This window comes from Temnothorax nylanderi, unplaced genomic scaffold, assembly GCF_030848795.1.
Source record: "Temnothorax nylanderi isolate EJ_2023f unplaced genomic scaffold, tnyl_v1.0 TNYL_tig0234_pilon, whole genome shotgun sequence".
Taxonomy (NCBI): domain Eukaryota; kingdom Metazoa; phylum Arthropoda; class Insecta; order Hymenoptera; family Formicidae; genus Temnothorax; species Temnothorax nylanderi.
In genome coordinates, this window is record NW_027249296.1 from 62067 (window position 1) to 82500 (window position 20434).

The following is a 20434-nucleotide window of genomic DNA, read 5'->3' on the forward strand; positions in this document are numbered from 1 at the left end:
CGATGGCGTTGCTAGGTATTTCATGATTGTTTCTTCTCTTTCTCGCTATTCAGGAGACGCGCTTGCAACTGGTTCGAAGACTTTTTTCAGATGGTCTGCAAATACTCTAGTTTTGTCCTTATTGGTTCTTGCCCATTCGCCGTTTTCTTGTTCTATGGGTGGAATTGTTTTTTGGGGAGTTCTTTTGATCTTTCTGGTAAGTTTCCCCAACGAATAGTCTGTAGCTTCTGTGGGGGTTAGATTGATAAGAAACTCTTCGATTGATTTGTCCTGTTCGTTCTTTATAAGTTCCTTCAGTCCTCCGTAGTTCCACTTTCTTTCAAGCACTTGAGTTTGCTCTGATTATAGCTGTAAGAATTGTTCAAGTTAATAGTTAAGATAATATTAGATTGCAATCAAACATGCATTACATGTATCGTGCGTGATTATCAACTTACGTGAACAACAGGTAGGAGGTGTCAATCCTGTGGAATATACAAGCTCAAGAGCGTGTGCAACAGGCCCTGTGTTCAGAGAGACTTTCACCGAAATCCTCGGTCCTTCGTATCACGATGTGAAAAAGAATGAGGGTGTCGAGCGGTACTCGAGATTCTCGATCCTTCTACTTAGGTTATGGTGCGGATACAGAAAAATACAATGTTCCACCGAAATCTTCGGGCCTTCGTATCACGTTGTGCGAAAGAATGTGGGTGTCGAGCGGTTGTTTTATCACCTTGTTTAATTTCGTCTCGCAATGTGTTGACCTGGTTTTTTGCCATTCTTTTCTGATTCTTCTTTTCTCAGCTAATTTATCCTTTATGGCTGTTGAGCAACTTATTACTCTTTTAGAATCTTGGCTAATAGGAGTCGAATCTCAGGGTGCATTTTGAATCGTATTAGTAAGTTTGTCAACTGCCTTATCTATATCCTCGTATGTTTTGAGAGGAATATTACAGGTTGTTTCTCTCTCAACCCTAAGCCAATACTGCAAATAGAATATTTCTTGGTTGATGCTTTTTATATTCTTTCGGAGGATTAAAATTAAAATTACTTATAATATTATTAATCTTTTTTGTCATATAATATTATTGTTGTGCTTGTATTGTCAAGTAATTGCAATTTATACATTTCTGGAGACGTACCAGATGAAACGTAATACACCATTGGTTAGCCTTTTGTTATCGTCATTTAGATCTTTCACCTGGATTAGCTGAAAGTCTGCGGAGTAGAGATAATCGTAGATAACTCTGTCACGAAATATTCTTTCCAAAATAAAGCTAAGATTATTTGTGGTGCACGATGCTGGTAAACAGAGTCCAAGCGAAAGATTCTCGAGAGGATATGCCTCGAGGGTGTATCTTTCGTTTTATGGGTGGAATTGTTTTTGGGGAGTTCTTTTGATCTTTCTGGTAAGTTTCCACAACGAATAGACTGTAGCTTTTGTGGGGGTTTGTGGGGGGCGCGGATAGGGACTAGGGATTACGATCAGACACCGGAAGGATTGACAGATTGATAGCTCTTTCTTGATTCGGTGGGTGGTGGTGCATGGCCGTTCTTAGTTGGTGGAGCGATTTGTCTGGTTAATTCCGATAACGAACGAGACTATCTCGTAGACTTTTTTAGGACTTTGTGTTATATTTGCAACTGAAGATGACGATAAATTATCTATTGGCAGTGGAGCTTCATGATTTGTGTCGAGCAGTAATAGCATGTTCTCTGCCGCATTATGCTTGGCTTCCTTTTTGGATGTTCCTGTACCACATGCTTTCAATTGTCGAGAGAGAGACACATTCCACGGTCAATTTCAAAGAAAATTTAAGGAGGTTCCGTCACTACAAAAATATGCAGCCAGTTTCATGAAATTTTAATATGTTGTTCTGGAATGCAAAATATAATTATGTGAATTTTTTGGGAATTTTTCACCGTCCCGTTTTGAAAAAAATCTACTTTAAAAATGTAAAAAGTACAATCAACGTAGGCTTGACATCTTGTACATTGAGCAATATCTCTTTTTTTAGACGGCTGTTCAAAGGTAACGATTGTATTTAAAAGTTTTTTGACTTTGTAGATATCTTTGTTGTTTTCCTTTTGTTGTAATTCTACGAAGAGGAGTGGCAAGGGATTCTTTGTTCTGGGATTCAATATATTTGATATATTTATGACTTTGTGATTTTGGGCTTCGATATCTGTTTTAATATCATTGACACAAGCTGATGGGTGCATATTTTTTAACAGCACTTTAAATTTTTCGTCGGTTTTGCATTGGTAAATCCTTAGGTTCCTTTTTGCTTTAGAGCTTCCACAATAGGATGATATTTAACTGTTGAAAGGAGTTGTATTCTGACTTGGTTATTTTTTAGAATTTTCATTACATATTGGCCTTCTGCTATTTTATCCAGTACTTGTTTTAATGGTGCAATATCTTCCACTCCATCAATAAAAATTGGTGGTGATTTAGTTTCGATTTCTGTTACCGCCTCTACTGAGGAGCTGCTATGATTTTCTGCATTAGTCTCACGCATATCTACATCTTCTAGTTTGTTATACGAGTTTCTAGTGTTTAAAGGTTTACTTAGCCAGTAGTCTTTGATGCTGGTTTGTCTTTTGATGAATGCATGTAGGAGAATCTGGGTTACTTCTCATTCTTTTTTTATGAATAATTTTTTTCCAGGCCTGATCTTAAGCAGGGGCATGTGCTGCCACTATCTTCCAAGTGCGCTTGCGCCGGGCTGGATGCTCCGGTCCGAGATTGCCTCTATAATTCTTTTGAGTAATAGCTTTTCAAAGACTTTCGACAGGATTGGCAGTAAGCTTATTGGTCTATAGGATGATGGTTCTTCTGGTTCTTTCTTTGGTTTTGGGATTAGTATTATTTGGGCTACTTTCCATGGCGCTGGGAAATAACTGAGGCGTATAGCATTAAATACTATTGTTATAAATCTCATCGCTTTTGGAGGAAGTTCTTTTAATATTTTCCCGGTTATTAGTTCATATCCAGGCGCCTTGTTAGCTTGTAAATCATTTATTGTTTTTTTGACTTCCTCAGCTTTTATTTTTTGCAAGGGCATTTCCGCTTGCGATGGCGTTGCTAGGTATTTCATGATTGCTTCTTCTCTTTCTCGCTATTCAGGAGACGCGCTTGCAACTGGTTCGAAGACTTTTTTCAGATGGTCTGCAAATACTCTAGTTTTGTCCTTATTGGTTCTTGCCCATTCGCCGTTTTCTTGTTCTATGGGTGGAATTGTTTTTTGGGGAGTTCTTTTGATCTTTCTGGTAAGTTTCCCCAACGAATAGTCTGTAGCTTCTGTGGGGGTTAGATTGATAAGAAACTCTTCGATTGATTTGTCCTGTTCGTTCTTTATAAGTTCCTTTAGTTGTTTTATCACCTTGTTTAATTTCGTCTTGCAAAATTAAATCAACGTAGATACTTACCCTTTATATATATTTTTATTATACCAATCTGGGATATCATTGGATGTTACATCGGTCTGATCTGGATCGATCACACTGTTATCTTCTAGGAGTAATTTGAAATGTTCATCTACCGTCTGCGTTTGTAACGCATTGCAGTTCAAACGCAGACGGTAGATGAACATTTCAAATTACTGGATGCATCAATATTTGTACTTTTTTCTAAATAATGGTTTATAATTTTTAATGTGTTGACCTGGTTTTTTGCCATTCTTTTCTGATTCTTCTTTTCTCAGCTAATTTATCCTTTATGGCTGTTGAGCAACTATTACTCTTTCAGAATCTTGGCTAATAGAAGTCGAATCCCAGGCTGCATTTTGAATCGTATTAGTAAGTTTGTCAACTGCCTTATCTATATCCTCGTATGTTTTGAGAGGAATATTACAGGTTATTCCATCGTTTATATGCTCTCTGAACAGGTTCCAGTTCGTTTTAGCGTTATATAGAGCCAGAAGTTTCTCTTTTTTTATTGCAGATCCATTGAGGGTGATTATTATGGGAGAGTGGTCCAATGTTAAGTCGAGATAAGATTCTGCTCTAAAATTTAATTTTGAAATTATGTCTATGTTGTGATCGTATAGGAAGCATTTGAGTTCTTTGCTTCTTTGAGTTAACCCGTTAGCATTCCACACTCCTATTTCAAGTTCTTTAGGCATTATTTATTTCATCTTCGTGATTACTACTGTTAGTAAGTTTAACATAGTGTCCATCTTGTATTAATTGGATAATCATGTCCTCCAGTTTATTGTTTGCTGATTAATCAACTACGGTGGGCATTGCTATTTGCTCACTGTTGTTATTTAAATCATTGTTTTCTATATGTGTGTACCAATTACGTACAACTAATTGCTTTTAAAAAAGCTGTCGACTTACACCCCGCAGTAAGTATTACAGTTGTAATATTGTTGCACCTCCGACGACGTCCCTCGACGTCGCTACGACTCGCGCCTTCGTGCGCGGCAACACACACTCCCTCACACAAGCACACACGATCCGCGCGCGTAAAAGAAAGGAGACCGATTTTAAGGAAACACCAACTTTATTCAAGCGCTTGCGTAACAGGATGAAACGCGTCCTCCACAAGAGGAGTTCAGCAAAAATCTGACGGGAGACTTGTTTTTAATAACAAGCTCCCCAGCAACCGTTGCTACAATAACTTTAACGTGAATCTCCGTTGACTTCTCGGCCGGTCGATCGACACCTAAAGGCCGTTCGGCCCGACAACTGACTCGCGTGGTCGGGGAGTAAACCGGGCGGTCGCAGCACGCAACAATATTATACTTATAGAAAAAACGTTTGGAAAATTGAATCTCTTCGGCTTTGATATGTTGCAAGATAAATCAAAATGTGAAATAGATACTTTTCGTAAATCCAATAGCCCTCATTATTGAATTGAATTTGGACTTTTCAAGAATGTCATATTTTTTAAAGTATCCACATTACTATATTTCAAGAATTGCAATATTATATCATAGATAGTTGAATTTATAGCATTAAATGCTTTTTAACAAGTTTGTCCTCAAATAATTTAAAAACTTTTACAAGTAATAAAGACGATGTGTGTGTGTGTGTGTGTGTGTGTGTGTGTGTGTGTGTGTGTGTGTGTGTGTGTGTGTGTGTGTGTGTGTGTGTGTGTGTGTTGAGGCTTGTGAGTGTTTTCTTTTAATACATGTGCATAGTTTAAATTGGGCCTTAGTGTGCTCGGTGCTATGTCGTTTGCCTGCTCTTTGCTTTGGTTTGTTCTTATATTTTGCTCCTCGGCTTTTTTATCTCTCAGTCTTGGAAAGATTTTTTGTTGCAGTTGTTTGCGTATTTCGCATCCCTTGTAACTTGCCGGATGGTTGCTTCCACAATTACAGCATTTAACTTCTTTGAATTTTTGTTTTATAGGCCAGTCCGTGGTAAGATGTTTTCGGCGCATTTTACGGATTTTGGGCCCCTAAAACAATACTTTTTGTATGACCGTAGGCTTGACATCTTGTACATTGAGCAATGTCTCTTTTTTTATATACGGCTGTTCAAAGGTAACGATTGTATTTAAAAGTTTTTCGACTTTGTAGATATCTTTGTTGTTTTTTTAGCCAGCATCAAACTTTTGTAATAGTTCTAACACACGGTCGTATAAAAGAGTTTTCGCGTTGATTGCCCACAAGAAATCGAGGTGATTGAAAAGTTTAAATGGTACTTCCTCAGTTAGGAGAACATTTGGTAAGCGTTTGCCAAGTTCCAATACATTCTGAAAATTAAAAACATGATGAAAGAAATGGTATTAATTAATGACGTGATGATTTAAATGTATGAAGAGTAGAAAATAGATCCGATTGTTACAAATCAGCTGTTTTCCCTTTTACACTTTGCAATTATATTCAATCGGATTCTTTCATATTGTTAAAATATTATATATGATCATTATTTCATTATGTTTGTGTAAATATTTCTTTCTCTTGCTTTTATTTCACAGTAAAAATTAGACAATGAAAAACTTAACGGAGAACTATTACCTCTTCTAAGACAATCACATCGTTTGCTGAGTAAAATAAAATTATTGGAGCAGTAATCTTTTTCAGATCATAACTTGGGGGTGTTTCCTGTTTGTATCGTTTATAGTTTTCAGCTATTCCATAATCATAGTTTCGAAAGTCCTCTGCAACAATCGATATTAATCATACATTTATAAATATCCAAAACTTGAAAGTATATTTGGAAAAAAATAATTACATGTGCATACAATTATAAATTAATATATAGAAAATTATAAAAATTAATTTAGATCTTTCAACGATATCTTATTTTAAATGGCAAGAAATGTTTTATTGCAACATTACATCAACCGGAATATTGCTTTATAAAAGGAAATATTGTTTTATGAATGGGGGAATACTCACTTATACGAATATTTTGGTAAAAATGCTCTAATGTTTGTACAGAACTACCGGCTGGGAAATAGGAGAATATATCTGGCAGGGTTGTCTATAACAGAAATAATTTTATAGATGAAAAGCCACATAAAACAATGAGTAATTAGAAGAATAGGATTGGGGTGGTTAAAGCCGTAAATTTATTTATATTTATGACTTTGTGATTTTGGGCTTCGATATCTGTTTTAATATCATTGACACAAGCTGATGGGTGCATATTTCTTAACAGCACTTTAAATTTTTTGTCGGTTTTGCATTGGTAAATCCTTGGGTTCCTTTTTGCTTTAGAGCTTCCACAATAGGATGATATTTAACTGTTGAAAGGAGTTGTATTCTGACTTGATTATTTTTTAGAATTCTCATTACATATTAGCCTTCCGCTATTTTATCCAGTACTTGTTTTAATGGTGCAATATCTTCCACTCCATCAATAAAAATTGGTGGTAATTTAGTTTCGATTTCTGTTACCGCCTCTACTGAGGAGCTGCTGTGACTTTCTACATTAGTCTCACGCATATCTACATCTTCTAGTTTGCTATACGAGTTTCTAGTGCTTAAAGGTTTACTTAGCCAGTAGTCTTTGATGCTGGTTTGTCTTTTGATGAATGTAGGAGAATCTGGACTACTTGAAGATACTACGAGAAGAGTGTGAGCGATACTGAAATAACAATACCGAGAGACGTCAGTATATATTCATTCTAATTCTATTATAATTCTATTATAATTCTATTATATAAAACAATTGCTGAAAAGCAAAAAGTATGTCTTACTTTGTCATGCGTGAACGAGCAGCTGGCAGTGTGTCCGGACTCTCTCTCAGGATAAACTGTCTTATTCCGAGAATATAATTCTCCAAATAAGATGACCAGTCGATTTGCGTAACGTCGAACATAAACGTTTCTCTATCCTCCGGACTGAGTTGCTCACCCAGATTTCGCACGTTATTGTCTCTAAAATTCCACTGGTTCGTAGCGAAGTACTTGAAACACTTGGCGGCTTTGGAAAGTTTCGCCTGCTTGCGGACCATTATAGGCCGCGAGCCCTTGAGCCGTGCGAGAGTGTCTAAGATATACGCAGGTACATTGTGCTGAAGTTTCACGCACAATGTATTTATCATGGAGGACCTATTGCAACGAACGTCCGGATAGTCCGGATACCAGAGCACATTGTCCATCGGGTGTAGCCGGCAATATTTAAAGATCGACAGATCGATGAACTTCTTTCAAGTTATTGGATTTTGCTGGCCGGTGCAACAATTATAAATTGGGATGGTGTCGGTGTGTTGCGTGGCGGTCCTCCATGCCGCGCAAATCATTAGGGAGATTACAATGTCGACGGGCACCAGATCCGCCACTTTGTCCTCGTGGCATAGTATATTTCTGCAAGCAAGAGATCGCGATTTGTAAGAGAGATTTATTCGCACGAAAATAATGACTTACGAAGATTGTGAGCAATACTGAAATAACAATACCGAGAGACGTCAGTATTCATTCTAATTCTATTATAATACCGATACTAGCGATCGCTAATTATGGCCGCTCGTTGTCATCTCACCTGAAGAAGCCTTTCCCAGCGGCGGCGATAATTCTTGTGGGGCCGTTGCGATTGTCCACCCAACCGGCGACCGGTTCTCTGTACGACGACAGCACGATCGATGGCCTGACAATCGCCGCCGGTAAAGAACCCCTTTCCCGCTGGAGCATTCGCTCGGCCAGTGCTTTGGCCAATGTATACGTGTTTGGTCGACTGGCGATCAGATTTGGCGTGAGTTCCTCAAACATTTTGTCGTCCATTCTGTCAGAGCGATTACCAGGAGTGCGATTCTGTAACTCGTTATGAGGTATCGACTATCGTTGCGCAGATATTTTATATGGTAAAAAAGCTGCGCAATTGTCGTTATAGCTCATAACGACGGCATAACGAGTTACAGAATTGCACTACTGATCAGGTTCCCGTCGTCCCACCGGATAAATCTCCTCGGCGACTTTTCTCTTTATTCTTATATTTTTCTTTTGTAGCTGCTTTTAATGTATGAATGTTTTATATCCTTAATTTGTTACTATTTTTGTAATTCAGTTTCGACTCTTTAGGGGACGTAGTCCCAGAGCGTCTAATAAATGACGATTCTGATTCTGATTCTGATTCTCTCGCGATGAAGAGACCGCTTAGAATTAAGCGGTGCCGCGCAGTGCGCGCAAACGTTTAAACCGATTACACATGGAACGCGCGGAATTTCGCGTGCGAGCTTTAATTAGATCGTCGCCGGCGAGGCGATCGTTGATTGGAAAACGCATGGAAATCGCGCGATTTGCGCGCTCGTCGAGCGCGAGCGCGGAGGCATCCGCGTTGCGAAGCGCGTTTCTCAACGAGAAACCTTCTCCGCGATCCGTGAAATTGCGCTCGCTGTCAGAGGCTTGATTAATACCGCGGGTGAGTACCGAAGACACCGCGGGTTAACCGAGTCGCGTAACCGTAGACATCCAACTCGCGATCTCGAGCGGTCCGCAACCACCCTCGCAACGTTTGTCTTGTATAAGTGAAATGTCAGGAACTTCGCTCGCATTCTCAGCTATTCACGCAATGTCGAGGACGAACATTGCTATCTCTTAAAGAATAAAGACCCCGCGTGTCGTAACTGTAGTCCGTAGTGCGATGTTTAGGGAGAGGGGTTTTAGTGGGTGCAAGCCCCACATATTCCGGGTGGCCGGCCCCCGGTTGAATGCGCGAGGCATTTCCCCTCTTCCTCCGAAACAAAAAAACAAAAAAAAAAGAATGAAGACCAATAATTGATTAATTAATCATGTAGAACGTTTCGAAGCTCGATTCTTTTTCGCGTCATATACCTATAATATTTTTTACGAAAAGTTGCTCGAAGCGTTTGTCGGAGATCGGCCGCGTGCCGTAGGTCGCGATGATGCAAAACAGCATCACAACGCGCATCATTAGAGAGCAAACATCAAATTGTCGATTGACGATTATCCGCGGACGTGCGACAATCACATTCGCGGCACGATTTCCGGGCGGTACAACGACACACTGATTGCGGTATTGCGTCAAGTGCGGGCCGGATATCGGTGGGAGGGCGAGGGTAATCTCTCCCGGTCTCGCTGTAAAACAATTAGCCCGCTCGTCCGATATGCGCATCGTCGCTTTAAGCGCGGTCTGCACGGAGTCGACGATCTCTGCCGGCTCCGCCGCGGCCGTGGCGAATACAATGCGATGAACAATCCGACGTGTTCGGCCGCCGCGCAAAGTCGCGCGGTCGATTCGACGGCGTTCGCGCCACGCCGCCGGTAGTACGTCGTCGACGGAATTACGCGCATGTCGCATCGCTGCATACGTAATCGGGCGTTGCGTCGCGTCGCGTTACCCCCTAGCCCTAATGCATATTCGCTCATCATCCTGTAATTTTCATCGGGCGCCGCGCCACTTGACAAGCAAACCTTTTTCCGCCGTTAGAAACAACGGGGTATAGCAGGGTAGAGACACACGCGGGGAGATCGTCTGATCGATTTTCGAAATACACGGCTCCTTGACGTTTGTATCTTTCCCACTTTTGCCAAAATTGTAATAATCTCTATATTGTGCATGGAATGTCGAGACGTCGGAAGAAAGTTGATATGTTACATAAAGTTCAATATCCGAGTTACTTGTTTTATAAACGGGCTTTTGATTTTTTTAAACTGTTTCTCTTGCAAAGGAAAGATATTTTTCAAATTAAGGAAAAACTCCGTTAACAGCCAGAACTGCATCTTGATTGCCTAATAATATTATTAGAATGAATCTTACGTGCAATTCTTCGCCTTAGCAAGCTTCGCGTCGTTACTTTCGGACTTAAAACGCAATCTCAACCATAGCTAGAACAGCACAATCGTATAATTAAATTGATAATCAATTTAATCACAATAACACAATCGTTATTAAATATATTTTTCATAAACGTGCGCGATATATACAATCGCAATGACTTCGACCAACAATTTAATTAGTATTCGCAAAGCCGATCAAGGGTACGGCCGAGTGGAGAATCAATATTTTTCATTGCACAACAATTTAATAAATTAAAACGGCAACTAAATTCGCACGGATAAAACAACGATCTAATACATACATTGACACAACAAATCTCCGCCCATTCGGATAGCATCCGTTCCCACAACCTGGTGTGTTTCAATCAGCCGCGTGCGTCCGGAGCAACATTATCAATCTGAACGCGAAACGCGCGTAAATAAAGTCCGGCGAAAACGTCAGCGGGACAACCGGCATGTTGCGGAAGTACAGCATGTTGCAAAACTGCGTTTTACAAATTTGCGCCCCTCCCGTTGTCGACAGGCTCTCCCGGGTCCCGGGGGACCGGAGAACCGGAAGCGGCGAGCAATGGCGAAGAGGCGCGCCGGTAGTGGCATTATTGCGCAATTAACGAGGGGCAAAACGTGCTATGACGACGGGGTGGAACTCGCGAAAACCGGCCAATAATTATAACACGACTTCGCGGAGCGGTTATTGTCCCAATTCGACGGACAGAGGGGACGGGCAACAGGCACGAGATGGAAGAGGGGTCGGACGGGGGGGGGGAAGGGCAGTATCGCGCTTTGTGGATAATGGCTGCGCTTGAGAGGTCATGTGAGCCTGACGTTCCAGCATGTCAACAGCAACTATGCATCATCGGATGTCTGCCGCACGTAAACGCCTGTCTCCTCTCTCCCTTCGCGCGCCCGTCCACCCCCTTTCGGCGTCCCCCTCTCTCTGGATCGTTTCTGCTCTGACTCGACGGCCCTTCCGTCGACCGCCGATCCTACCCCTCCACCGTCACGACCCCTGGTCAGATATACGGGCTCGTTCATTATAATAAGCAGCGACGGTCAAATGAACCCTCGTTAACCATGAAATATCGATTTCGCCTCGTCCGAGTGCAAAGATCGAGTCACGGTGAGCCACGATCGTCGCGCTATTCATCATGGCGCGCCGATCCCCCGTTCATATAGGCAGGGGGCTCGATTATTTTTCCGCGCTCTCACTTCATCAATTGAACGTCAATAATCCTCGGGACCGTTTAATGTCTTCGTCTTCTCCTCGCCGCGGCAATTTTATGTCGACGTGACCGCCGGGGCGCGTAAATCCCGGGCGCAGCCCATGCGTCACGCGGAAATGGACACCCTGGGTCGGGTGGCGAGCCGTAGATCGACCCCCGGGTTGCACTTGACACTACATCGTCGTCGTAATAACAATTCATTTTCGGCAGCGGCATGATTTCCCCGGGAACGTGACCGCACTACATACGTTGCTCAAGGGCGAGCGGTAACAGTGGCGCAGGACAGACGGCGGCGGTCCGAGGGACGGCGGGGGGACAGGGGGGGTATTAACGTGCGGTTACTCGTGTACCGCGCTGCGAAATTACTTTAAATTATGGAGAACGGCCGAGAGAGAAAAGAGATTGGGAAGTATGGCACGTTTCTCGCTGGCCGGCTGCACCCCCGCTCTCCCCTCCGGCAGAAAGAGGAATTGGAGAGAAAAAAAAAGAAACGTTAATGCTCTTTCCCTCTTATACTTCTTCTCCCATTTTAGTTCTTCTCTTTCGCCTCTGCTGCGAGGTACTCTATATCCCGCTACACACTCGTCGTTTTCAGCCGTTTTCTTCTTTCCTCCCTATAAGGTCTCTCACTCCCGCGTTACCCCGTCCTTCCATTTTCATCACCCTTGCATCTTTGACCTCGGTGTCTTTTTCTTTCTCTTTCCACTCCTGAGCCGTGCTCCTTGTTTTTCTGCTTCTTAAAGCTTTACTTCTTACCCACGCGCTTGTACTCTTTTTTTATCCTTCATTCTTGGTTACTGCCTGAGTCTGTATTTTCATACTCGTTTTGTCTCTTTAATTCAATTTTTTCCATTTTAATTTTTATTTATCGTTACTAGAGCAGAATTTCGCTAATATAGGTATTCATGGTTACATAGCTTTGTAAAAAAAAAAAAATATTAAAAAGTACAATAAATTATTAGCAATTATGTCTCCGCATTTATGACAATCGAATATAAGACGTTGTCAGTCTTGTAACTTATAACGTAGTTTATAGACAATTTATTAAATGTGCCTTATATTTTTGATAAATGCTGCATAAAAAAGAACATGTATCTGTTTTACTTATTTTTCGTAATATTTATAACCTTTTTTTAAGAAATGATGATTTCCGTAAGAAGAATGTTGGGGTGATTATTTATTAGGTCTAAATTAAAAACATTATTTGTTTCCATTATCTTATTATTCCGAGATCTACCAATGCCAAGTAGTTTTTTGCATTAAATACTTTTTCAACTGCATTTCAATATTTTCTATGATCGTGATGGGTTTAAAAATGTTCAATTTTTTAAAACATTACATTTCCTCTTTCTATCTCGCACAATTTTCTGATTTCGACACTTTTGTTAAAAAACATTTTTTACATTTTTAAAATTATGAAATGTTAACCAATACTTATTATTCACTTAAATATTCTTTTTACGGAAATCAACACCATTTATAGTTGCATGCACAATTATTTTATATTTATGATTGAATATATTGAAACAGTTTTGTCCGTACAGTCATACGCGTGTGCCACTTCCGCGCGAAGTGCAGCCCCCAACTCGGCTGCATATCTCCACGCCAGGAATTGGAGTGGATGGCGAACGTGGGTACAATAGTTCGCATTGTATTGGATCTAGCCGAGTGATAGGCCCCTCTCCCGATCTCCTCCTGCCTCTCCCTGCCTTTCCCCCTGCCTGGGAGTCTCACCATCCTCAACCCCTTCGTACTCACCCTCCTATCGTATCTCATTTTCTGAAGGCCCGGCGCGAGCGTGTATTGTACCGCTCGCTATGCCCAAATCTCGCTATCTATCGCCATGGCGGCCAACTGCGTCGCCTCTGCCGTTTTGTGCCCTTTCAGCCGTGCTTTGGTTTAAGTGCACCGCGGATCCGAACGATGCGCGAATGCATTCCTCGAGGTTGGACGATTCCTATCGCGCTTTGTCGATACTTTGTAACAAATGCCCTCGACAATCGATATCATTGCAAAATCTTTCATTGTAAATTGACAAATTGAATTTTTTTTATAAAATATTATGAAATTAACGAAAGAAAAGTATATTGCATAATAATAGGTGTCTTGATAAATTATATACTTGAATCTAAAACAATTCTGTTTTTTAAAATTGTTTTTATAAGTTTAAGGGGTTACATGGGTTTGGAAATTTCAAAAAATCAGCAGAGCAAAAGGATGCCCTGAACATTGCAGCTGCAGCAGGATCTATGCTTTATGGAGCTGGAATCGACGATTCTAAGTAAGTTAAAAAAAAAATTTTTTTTCCGTTTTATTCCTACTTAAAACTTTAATCACTTTTTTCTCAAAACTCTATTTTTGAAGTCGGTGGACACGATTTCTCAAAAACTAATCGACCGATCTTATTGAAATTTTGCACACTTCTTCTAGATAAGATTGTCTAGTGATTGAACGAAGGTTTTTTTTTTCTTTGATCACAAGTTATTTTACAAGGCAACATGTGGTGAAGATTTTTCCGAAAATTGTACTTTTTGCATACAACTCTGCCAAAAATTCAAATTTCAATTTTTTTTTAAATCCTTCGTTTAATCACGAGCTATACTCACCTACTAACAGAAAATATTTGGTTTTTTGATTTCAGATAAAGCTATCATGAGTTATCCTGACCACCGTGAGGATACTTTTTTCTAAGGAATCTCCGAAAACCAGGTCCCGACGGCAGAATTTTCAAAATTTTTAAATAAAAATTTTATAAAATATTGTTAAAATGTTGCTCTTTTATATGCTTAAAAGTTTGAATAAAATAATTCTTTTATTATATTTAAAAAAAATTAGAGAAAATATGCTTTTTTTAACCTTCGAAACCCATGTAACCCCTTAAGGAAGAGAAGTATCCCTCGACTTGAAAAACTGCACTATAAAAGCCGAGGTTTTATTTTGTTATCGTATATAGATAATAAATTTCAATGTCTCACGGGTGTCGCGGAATATGTCTAAAAAGTATGAGGTAAATACCGATGAGGCACCTGAGAGGAATAATCGTTTGGACTGATTAACGTCGCGAACAACACGTCAAGCGTGTGCGGCGCACGAATCCAGACCATTGTGAATATCTGAATATCCGCGAGGCACGCGAATTCCCATATCTGATTGCGCGCAGATAGACTCGGATCTCATTTCCTGAGTACATTCAAGTATTTCATATATGTACGCGCGCGGCGTGCTCGAGGCGAATGCGTTAAAGCTTTGCGACGTGATATTTTGTTATATTACGACCGGTGCCTCGTAACGATCACTTTTACAATGTAAACACTTTTGTCGCGGTAAAACGATCGTCGAGTTTGCAATAAGTCAATTATTGAGTTTAAACAAGATGTAAATTTGCAGAGAAGTTGTAATCAGCCTTCGAAGGGAGCTTAAAACAGACGACTTTTTGTGCCGCCACGCAAGTCCGCATTGCAGCTTCAGAGATATTCCTTCCCGAGCGAAAATAATTGTGGATTTTACCTTCCTAAAATCGGCGAATATGTGCGCAGCGAAAATTCGTCGCTTAAACGAGACGGTAATCCGGCGTAAGAGTAAGCGGCGAGCAGTACGCTTTTGAAAATTCGTTCCATCAACGCTAATTTATCGTTGCCCTCAACCCCCGGCGAGCCCCTTCCCCCGGCGAAATACGCAGATTTCAGTAGTCGAACCCGCGTGTATGTCACGGTGATCCCAATAACGGCATGCGCGCAGATAATTTGCTGCATTAGTATCGTACACTGTATACAGGATGGTTTCATATAATTAGGCACACGATTGGCCGTGGCAAACACGCGATTATGGATTATTCGTTCGGTGTGCAACGACACGCAAATACGAATATTCCAAATTACGAAATGGAAACGCGGGCACAACTCCCTTTTAGCATATAGCTTTTATGTGACTGCAGACCTCTGCAGCTGTATACAAATAAAAAATTACAGTTTACTTATTTAGGCTATATATGCCGGTGATTATAACTATCTATACTTTCCCCAGTTATAATTATTCTTAAATATTATTATCACCGAAATTATTCGGCACGATATAAAATTCTAGAAGGATGTTCATTTGCGCTTAGAACTGTCTTTATAAATCTGTCCATCCCGATTGAATCTATCGACTAGGTATCGAAGCAGAGACTGCTACCGACTCGACGACACAACGGCGAACGAAATTTCACAAAGAGAGAGAGAGAGAGAGAGAGAGAGAGAGAGAGAGAGAGAGAGAGAGAGAGAGAGAGAGAGAGAGAGAGAGAGAGAGAGAGAGAGAGAGAGAGAAAGTCCCCTGAAAAATGGGATTACCGCGAAACCGTGTTCTCGTCGGAAAGAGGATAGGGAATTAAACGGCCTTCGAACGCGGGCCAAATAATTGATGCACGTCAATTAGATTTGTCAGGCCAATCGTCGTAATTAAATCAACAGGAACGCGAGGCATGAACACGTACACATAACTGTCGACGGTTACATACGCGTACGCGTGCACACCCCCCGCGCGCGTGTACATATGTACGTATCTTCGCGTACGACTACCTGTATCTAGGGACCGTATACGAGAGAGTCCACGGCGTAAAATTTAAATTTCTCCGTCACCGGACATCGATAATCGCGTTGATTCGTCGAAACCGCCGGCAATTTATGCCGCACTTTTTCGGTAACGGTTAACTATTCCGGTTAAGTGACGCAGCCATTATCAATTATGATCAATTATCGCTCACTGAATGCATTTAGAATAGGTAACGAATGAGAGTCGAACAATTTTCCTTTTTCGAAATCAATCTACTTCTGCTAAAAAAATTCCGTGAGGGATGAGAATTTCATCTACGCAGGGTCGTCCAAAACTCATAACGTGTGACATGTTGAAGCTCACCTAAATCCGTCTGAAAAATCATGGCTTAGATCAGAATTTTTGTATCATATCATATCAAACTACGAAGGCCTTGCTGTAAAATGGAGCTGTCAATAGAGGGAAAATAACGGAAATTGATGCTGGTAATTTAATATAAAAGTCGAGATAAGCTGTCTTCATTTAAAATACCTATTATTTATTTAAAGAATTAATCGTAGATATTTTTCGAATTACTACAGAGATTCACTGGAAGGATTGATAAGAAGCTCGACTCGTATCGTCGTAAAGGAAAAAACAAGTAGAAGTTTAGGTATTGATGAAATACGAGAACGCGCGCTCGCGTTCCTCGTCGACGTGTGTAACGCAACAGGTTTCTTTGCTTATTTTCGTAGCGCTGCAAGTCGGGGCGCAAGAGTGATATCGTGTAATATAACTCAAAACACCCTCACGCTGTGCCGTCTCGTTACATTCGGGAGGATGGAACTGGTCCACCGAGCGCTCGTATTTAATCGGTCACGGTTGTTCAACGGTTTATTCACGAATTAATCAATGTGACAACAAGGCTGCAATAAATTTACGTTTCTGCAACGAAGAAATCCGCGGCGCTTAATCACTCTTCCTACGCAGTGAGAAGCTCGTTAACGCAGAAATATTTCTTGGTACACGCATCATGGTACTTTTATTGAGCGATTGCCAATTCGGTCTTGGCAATGTTAACAATATTACAATTTATGTACTTTGTTGATTCAATGCTTTTTTCGATCTTCATCGCAGGGGATTTATACTTATACGAGCGCAAATCCATCGATATGCGATTTCTATTATTACAATTTAGAAATCATTGCTCGTAGTTCGCGGCGTAGAATCTTGCCGGCAGGATTCTTCGGTATGGCATCGACAAATTGCACTCCGCCGTACAGCCATTTTTGCGGTGACAGTTGCTCTGCAAGATAAATTGAATTGCTCGGTTAATGTATGTACAGGGTCGTCGCTCGGCTTGCGTTTACTATTAAAATGTCAAGACGGGGCGGAATATTTCCACGGTCTCTAGCTGCGGCATGTATTTAAATTACAGAGACAACGGGGGTAACTAATAATTTTGCTGATCACAGTATTTAACAATATCACAATGCGATGTCGCTAATAATGCCGTTAATAATGTAACGTAATGTTAAATGCTGCTATTATATCATGCGCTCATTTCTATGCACCGTGTTTTGCTCACACATTTAAAGTATGCGACAACGCATTCGTACCGAGTTATTCTTGCAAATAATTAATTAAATTTTTAATTTTTAATTAAGAATCTATGTATTTTTTTATCTGCTTTGAAATATCTTTTTATGTTTCTTATTTTTAAGTGTAAAAAATCTATAAGAACTAAAATTTCACTGTGATGAAAAGTCAAACGAGTATGACTTATGAAAAGAACAAAACAGCGCGCACCTGTGTCCGAGATTTCTTTATAGTCAGAATATAAATGAATGATGTCTTTATGAATCTTTGCGAGGGATGCTAAAGAATCTCAGGTTGAGTGATAACTTACTTTTAACGAGCTCCTGCAGGTCTTGGGCGGTGATCTTGGCGCCGGGTTGCTTCACTACGAAAGCCACGGGAACCTCCCCGCTACGTTCGTCAGGTTTGCCGGCAACCGCGGCGTCTTTTACTTCGGGATGCGATAATAGGACAGTCTCGATCTCCGACGGCGAAACTTGATAGCCTTTGTACTTGATCAGCTCCTTGACGCGGTCGATCACGTGCAGCTTGCTTTTGTCGTCGAAGTAGCCGATGTCGCCGGTGTGAAGCCATCCGTCCTGGTCAATGGTCTGCCTGGTCGCCTCGGGGTTGTCCCAGTAACCCAGCATCACTTGCTCACCCAGGTAGCAGATCTCGCCCACCTGACCAGCCTCCAGCGTCTCTTGTGTCTCGAGATCAACCACCTTGCCGAGAAAACCAGGCATGAGTAATCCGGATCCTGGATTCTCGAACGCATCGTCATCGTCGTCGCGTCCGCTTACACCGCTCACTACCGACAGCTCCGTCATGCCGTAGCCGTTGCGAACGCATTTCACGCCGATGCGAGCCTTCACCGCGGCTATGATCTGCGAAGAAAAAGAGGAGATAAGTTGCCTTGCATCTCACCATTGTTTTTGAATTAGTTGTGCCACCATTGAACTCTTAATTCAATTAGTATAATTAATCAATAGCGAAAAAATTAACATTAACGACTTGTAAAGTAATGATCTGAGGATGTCACACATTAATGTTATCTTATAGTATTACCTTTCGAAATTTGTCACAAGATGATTTATTTAATTAATAAATTTAATAAATCTTATAAGAAGAATTATTTTTAACTATTATTACAGAAATAGAATTTAGCAATATGAATTTTGTTCAAAGCCAAAGAATTAACGTATATATACGGGATTCTTTCTCTTGTTTTCAATACTCCTTTTATCCTGCCGCAATTGTTTCTCAATCACGCGGGAAACAAAAGCAACGATATCCAACTAGAAAGCGGCATTCGGAGGACATTTAAGTTCAGAGGCGTGTTTGGTTTTCGAAACTTTAAGAGCCCTCCCCTCGCCCTGTCCGCCGATAAGAGATCAGTTTCGCATTTTCCGAAAGACTCGCGATTGCGAACTCGCGAGAGAGTGCGGCCTTTTATTTTCTTCTCCTCCTACTCCTCCTTAGCGAGACTCCGCGAACCGGTTAAACAAAAACGAACGCGATAAAGTTACTCCCCGGGCCGTGTCTAGTGAAAATGCGACGACTCTTCGAGACTTCCTCTCGCGGTCCTTCGTTCGATCCTCTCACCGCAGCCGCGCGGCATCGAGGACTCACTTCGGCACTTAGTCCCGCCGATGGCTGCTTTTCTTGCCGTGATAACTTGGCCGAGAAGGGCTCGGTACGTAGGGAGAGGGGGGGGGACGACAAACTTCACGATGACAGAAGAAAACTTACGTCCTTCGCAACCGGCGCCGCTCCGCAGATGAGTTCTCTCACGCTGCGAAAGTCGTACTTCTCCACCAGCGGGTGTTTCGCCAGGAACGTCAGGATCGGCGGCACGAGCGGCAGATGGGTGATCCTGTGCTCCTGCACCAGGGTCAGGAAGAGCTTCGGCTCGAAGGCGGGCATCACGATCACAGTGGAGCTCGTATAAATACCGAGTATCGTCGCGCTCATCGCGTCGCGTCGTGCTCATCGCGTAGCCGTGATAAAACGGCAGCAGCATCAGTATTCTATCACCCTCTTTTATATCCAAGTACTCGGGCTTGCTGCGTTTTCAAATCACATTTAAATTACAAAATCAGATTCTTGACCGTGTTTTCAAGCGAGGAAATGGCACATTATCTTTTTGGACGATTGTACAGGCACAGTGTTGTTCAATTATAAAGTTAAAATTAGTATTAACATATTACAGTTAAAGGTAGCTTGCAAAATGTTACTTTTTTGAAGTAATGGTATGGTGTTATATTTTGTGTTAAATTTAAATATCTGCTGAGAAACTAAATGTTCAACACGGATTTTTAATTAAATACAATACACATCAGTTTTATCGCTTAAAAATATATTAACTAATGGATGTATGTAAAACTTACCTTATTTTCGTGAAAAGCGCCATTATATTTTTATGAGATAGCGTTACTCCTTTCGGCAACCCCGTGGTTCCGCTCGAACATAGAATAGTCAACGGATGCCGACTGGCGTCACCGATATCTGCGACTTTATATCTCATGTAGTCTACACTTGGTTCGTTATTTAAGATATTCGTCAACGTACGGACGTTTGCCGTGAGCGGTTGATCGTCCAATTCTATTAGTTCCACTTTCCAGGATAATTTTGGTAGCATTTTGACGAAAAGATTTTCGGTGCGCCGAGATACAAAAATAATGCGTGGCTTTGCAATACTTAATATGTGTTGGAATCCATCTAAAAATAAACACTTAAAATCAATTGGCGTTTAAGCTGAGCAGATATTGCATGGATAACTACTTACATTAGACTTAAGTATATACTAAAAGTGAATTAAAGTTACTTGTTGATATAACATAAATATCACTTCGGAAATCATTATTTCGTGATTAGTGATTACTTTTGCAAGAAAATTTAGACAATATGTACATATACATATATGTGTATGCGTTAATATTAAATA

At 41.0% G+C, this 20434-nt stretch overlaps 1 protein-coding gene and 1 pseudogene across 1 annotated transcript in view; both read right to left on the minus strand.

Moving 5' to 3' along the window:
• Positions 1–853: 853 nt before the first annotated feature.
• Positions 854–8780, minus strand: LOC139779594 (putative fatty acyl-CoA reductase CG5065; annotated as a pseudogene).
• A 7667-nt stretch (positions 8781–16447) lies between these two features.
• The window catches only part of LOC139779598 (luciferin 4-monooxygenase), a 19691-nt gene continuing 15704 nt past the window's right edge, over positions 16448–20434 (minus strand). Inside the window, 5 exon segments of the mRNA XM_071717997.1 lie at positions 16448–17215; positions 17819–18374; positions 19240–19464; positions 19466–19553; positions 19878–20208. Coding sequence (XP_071574098.1) covers positions 17097–17215; positions 17819–18374; positions 19240–19464; positions 19466–19553; positions 19878–20208 — 1319 coding nt within the window. The 3' untranslated portion in view covers positions 16448–17096.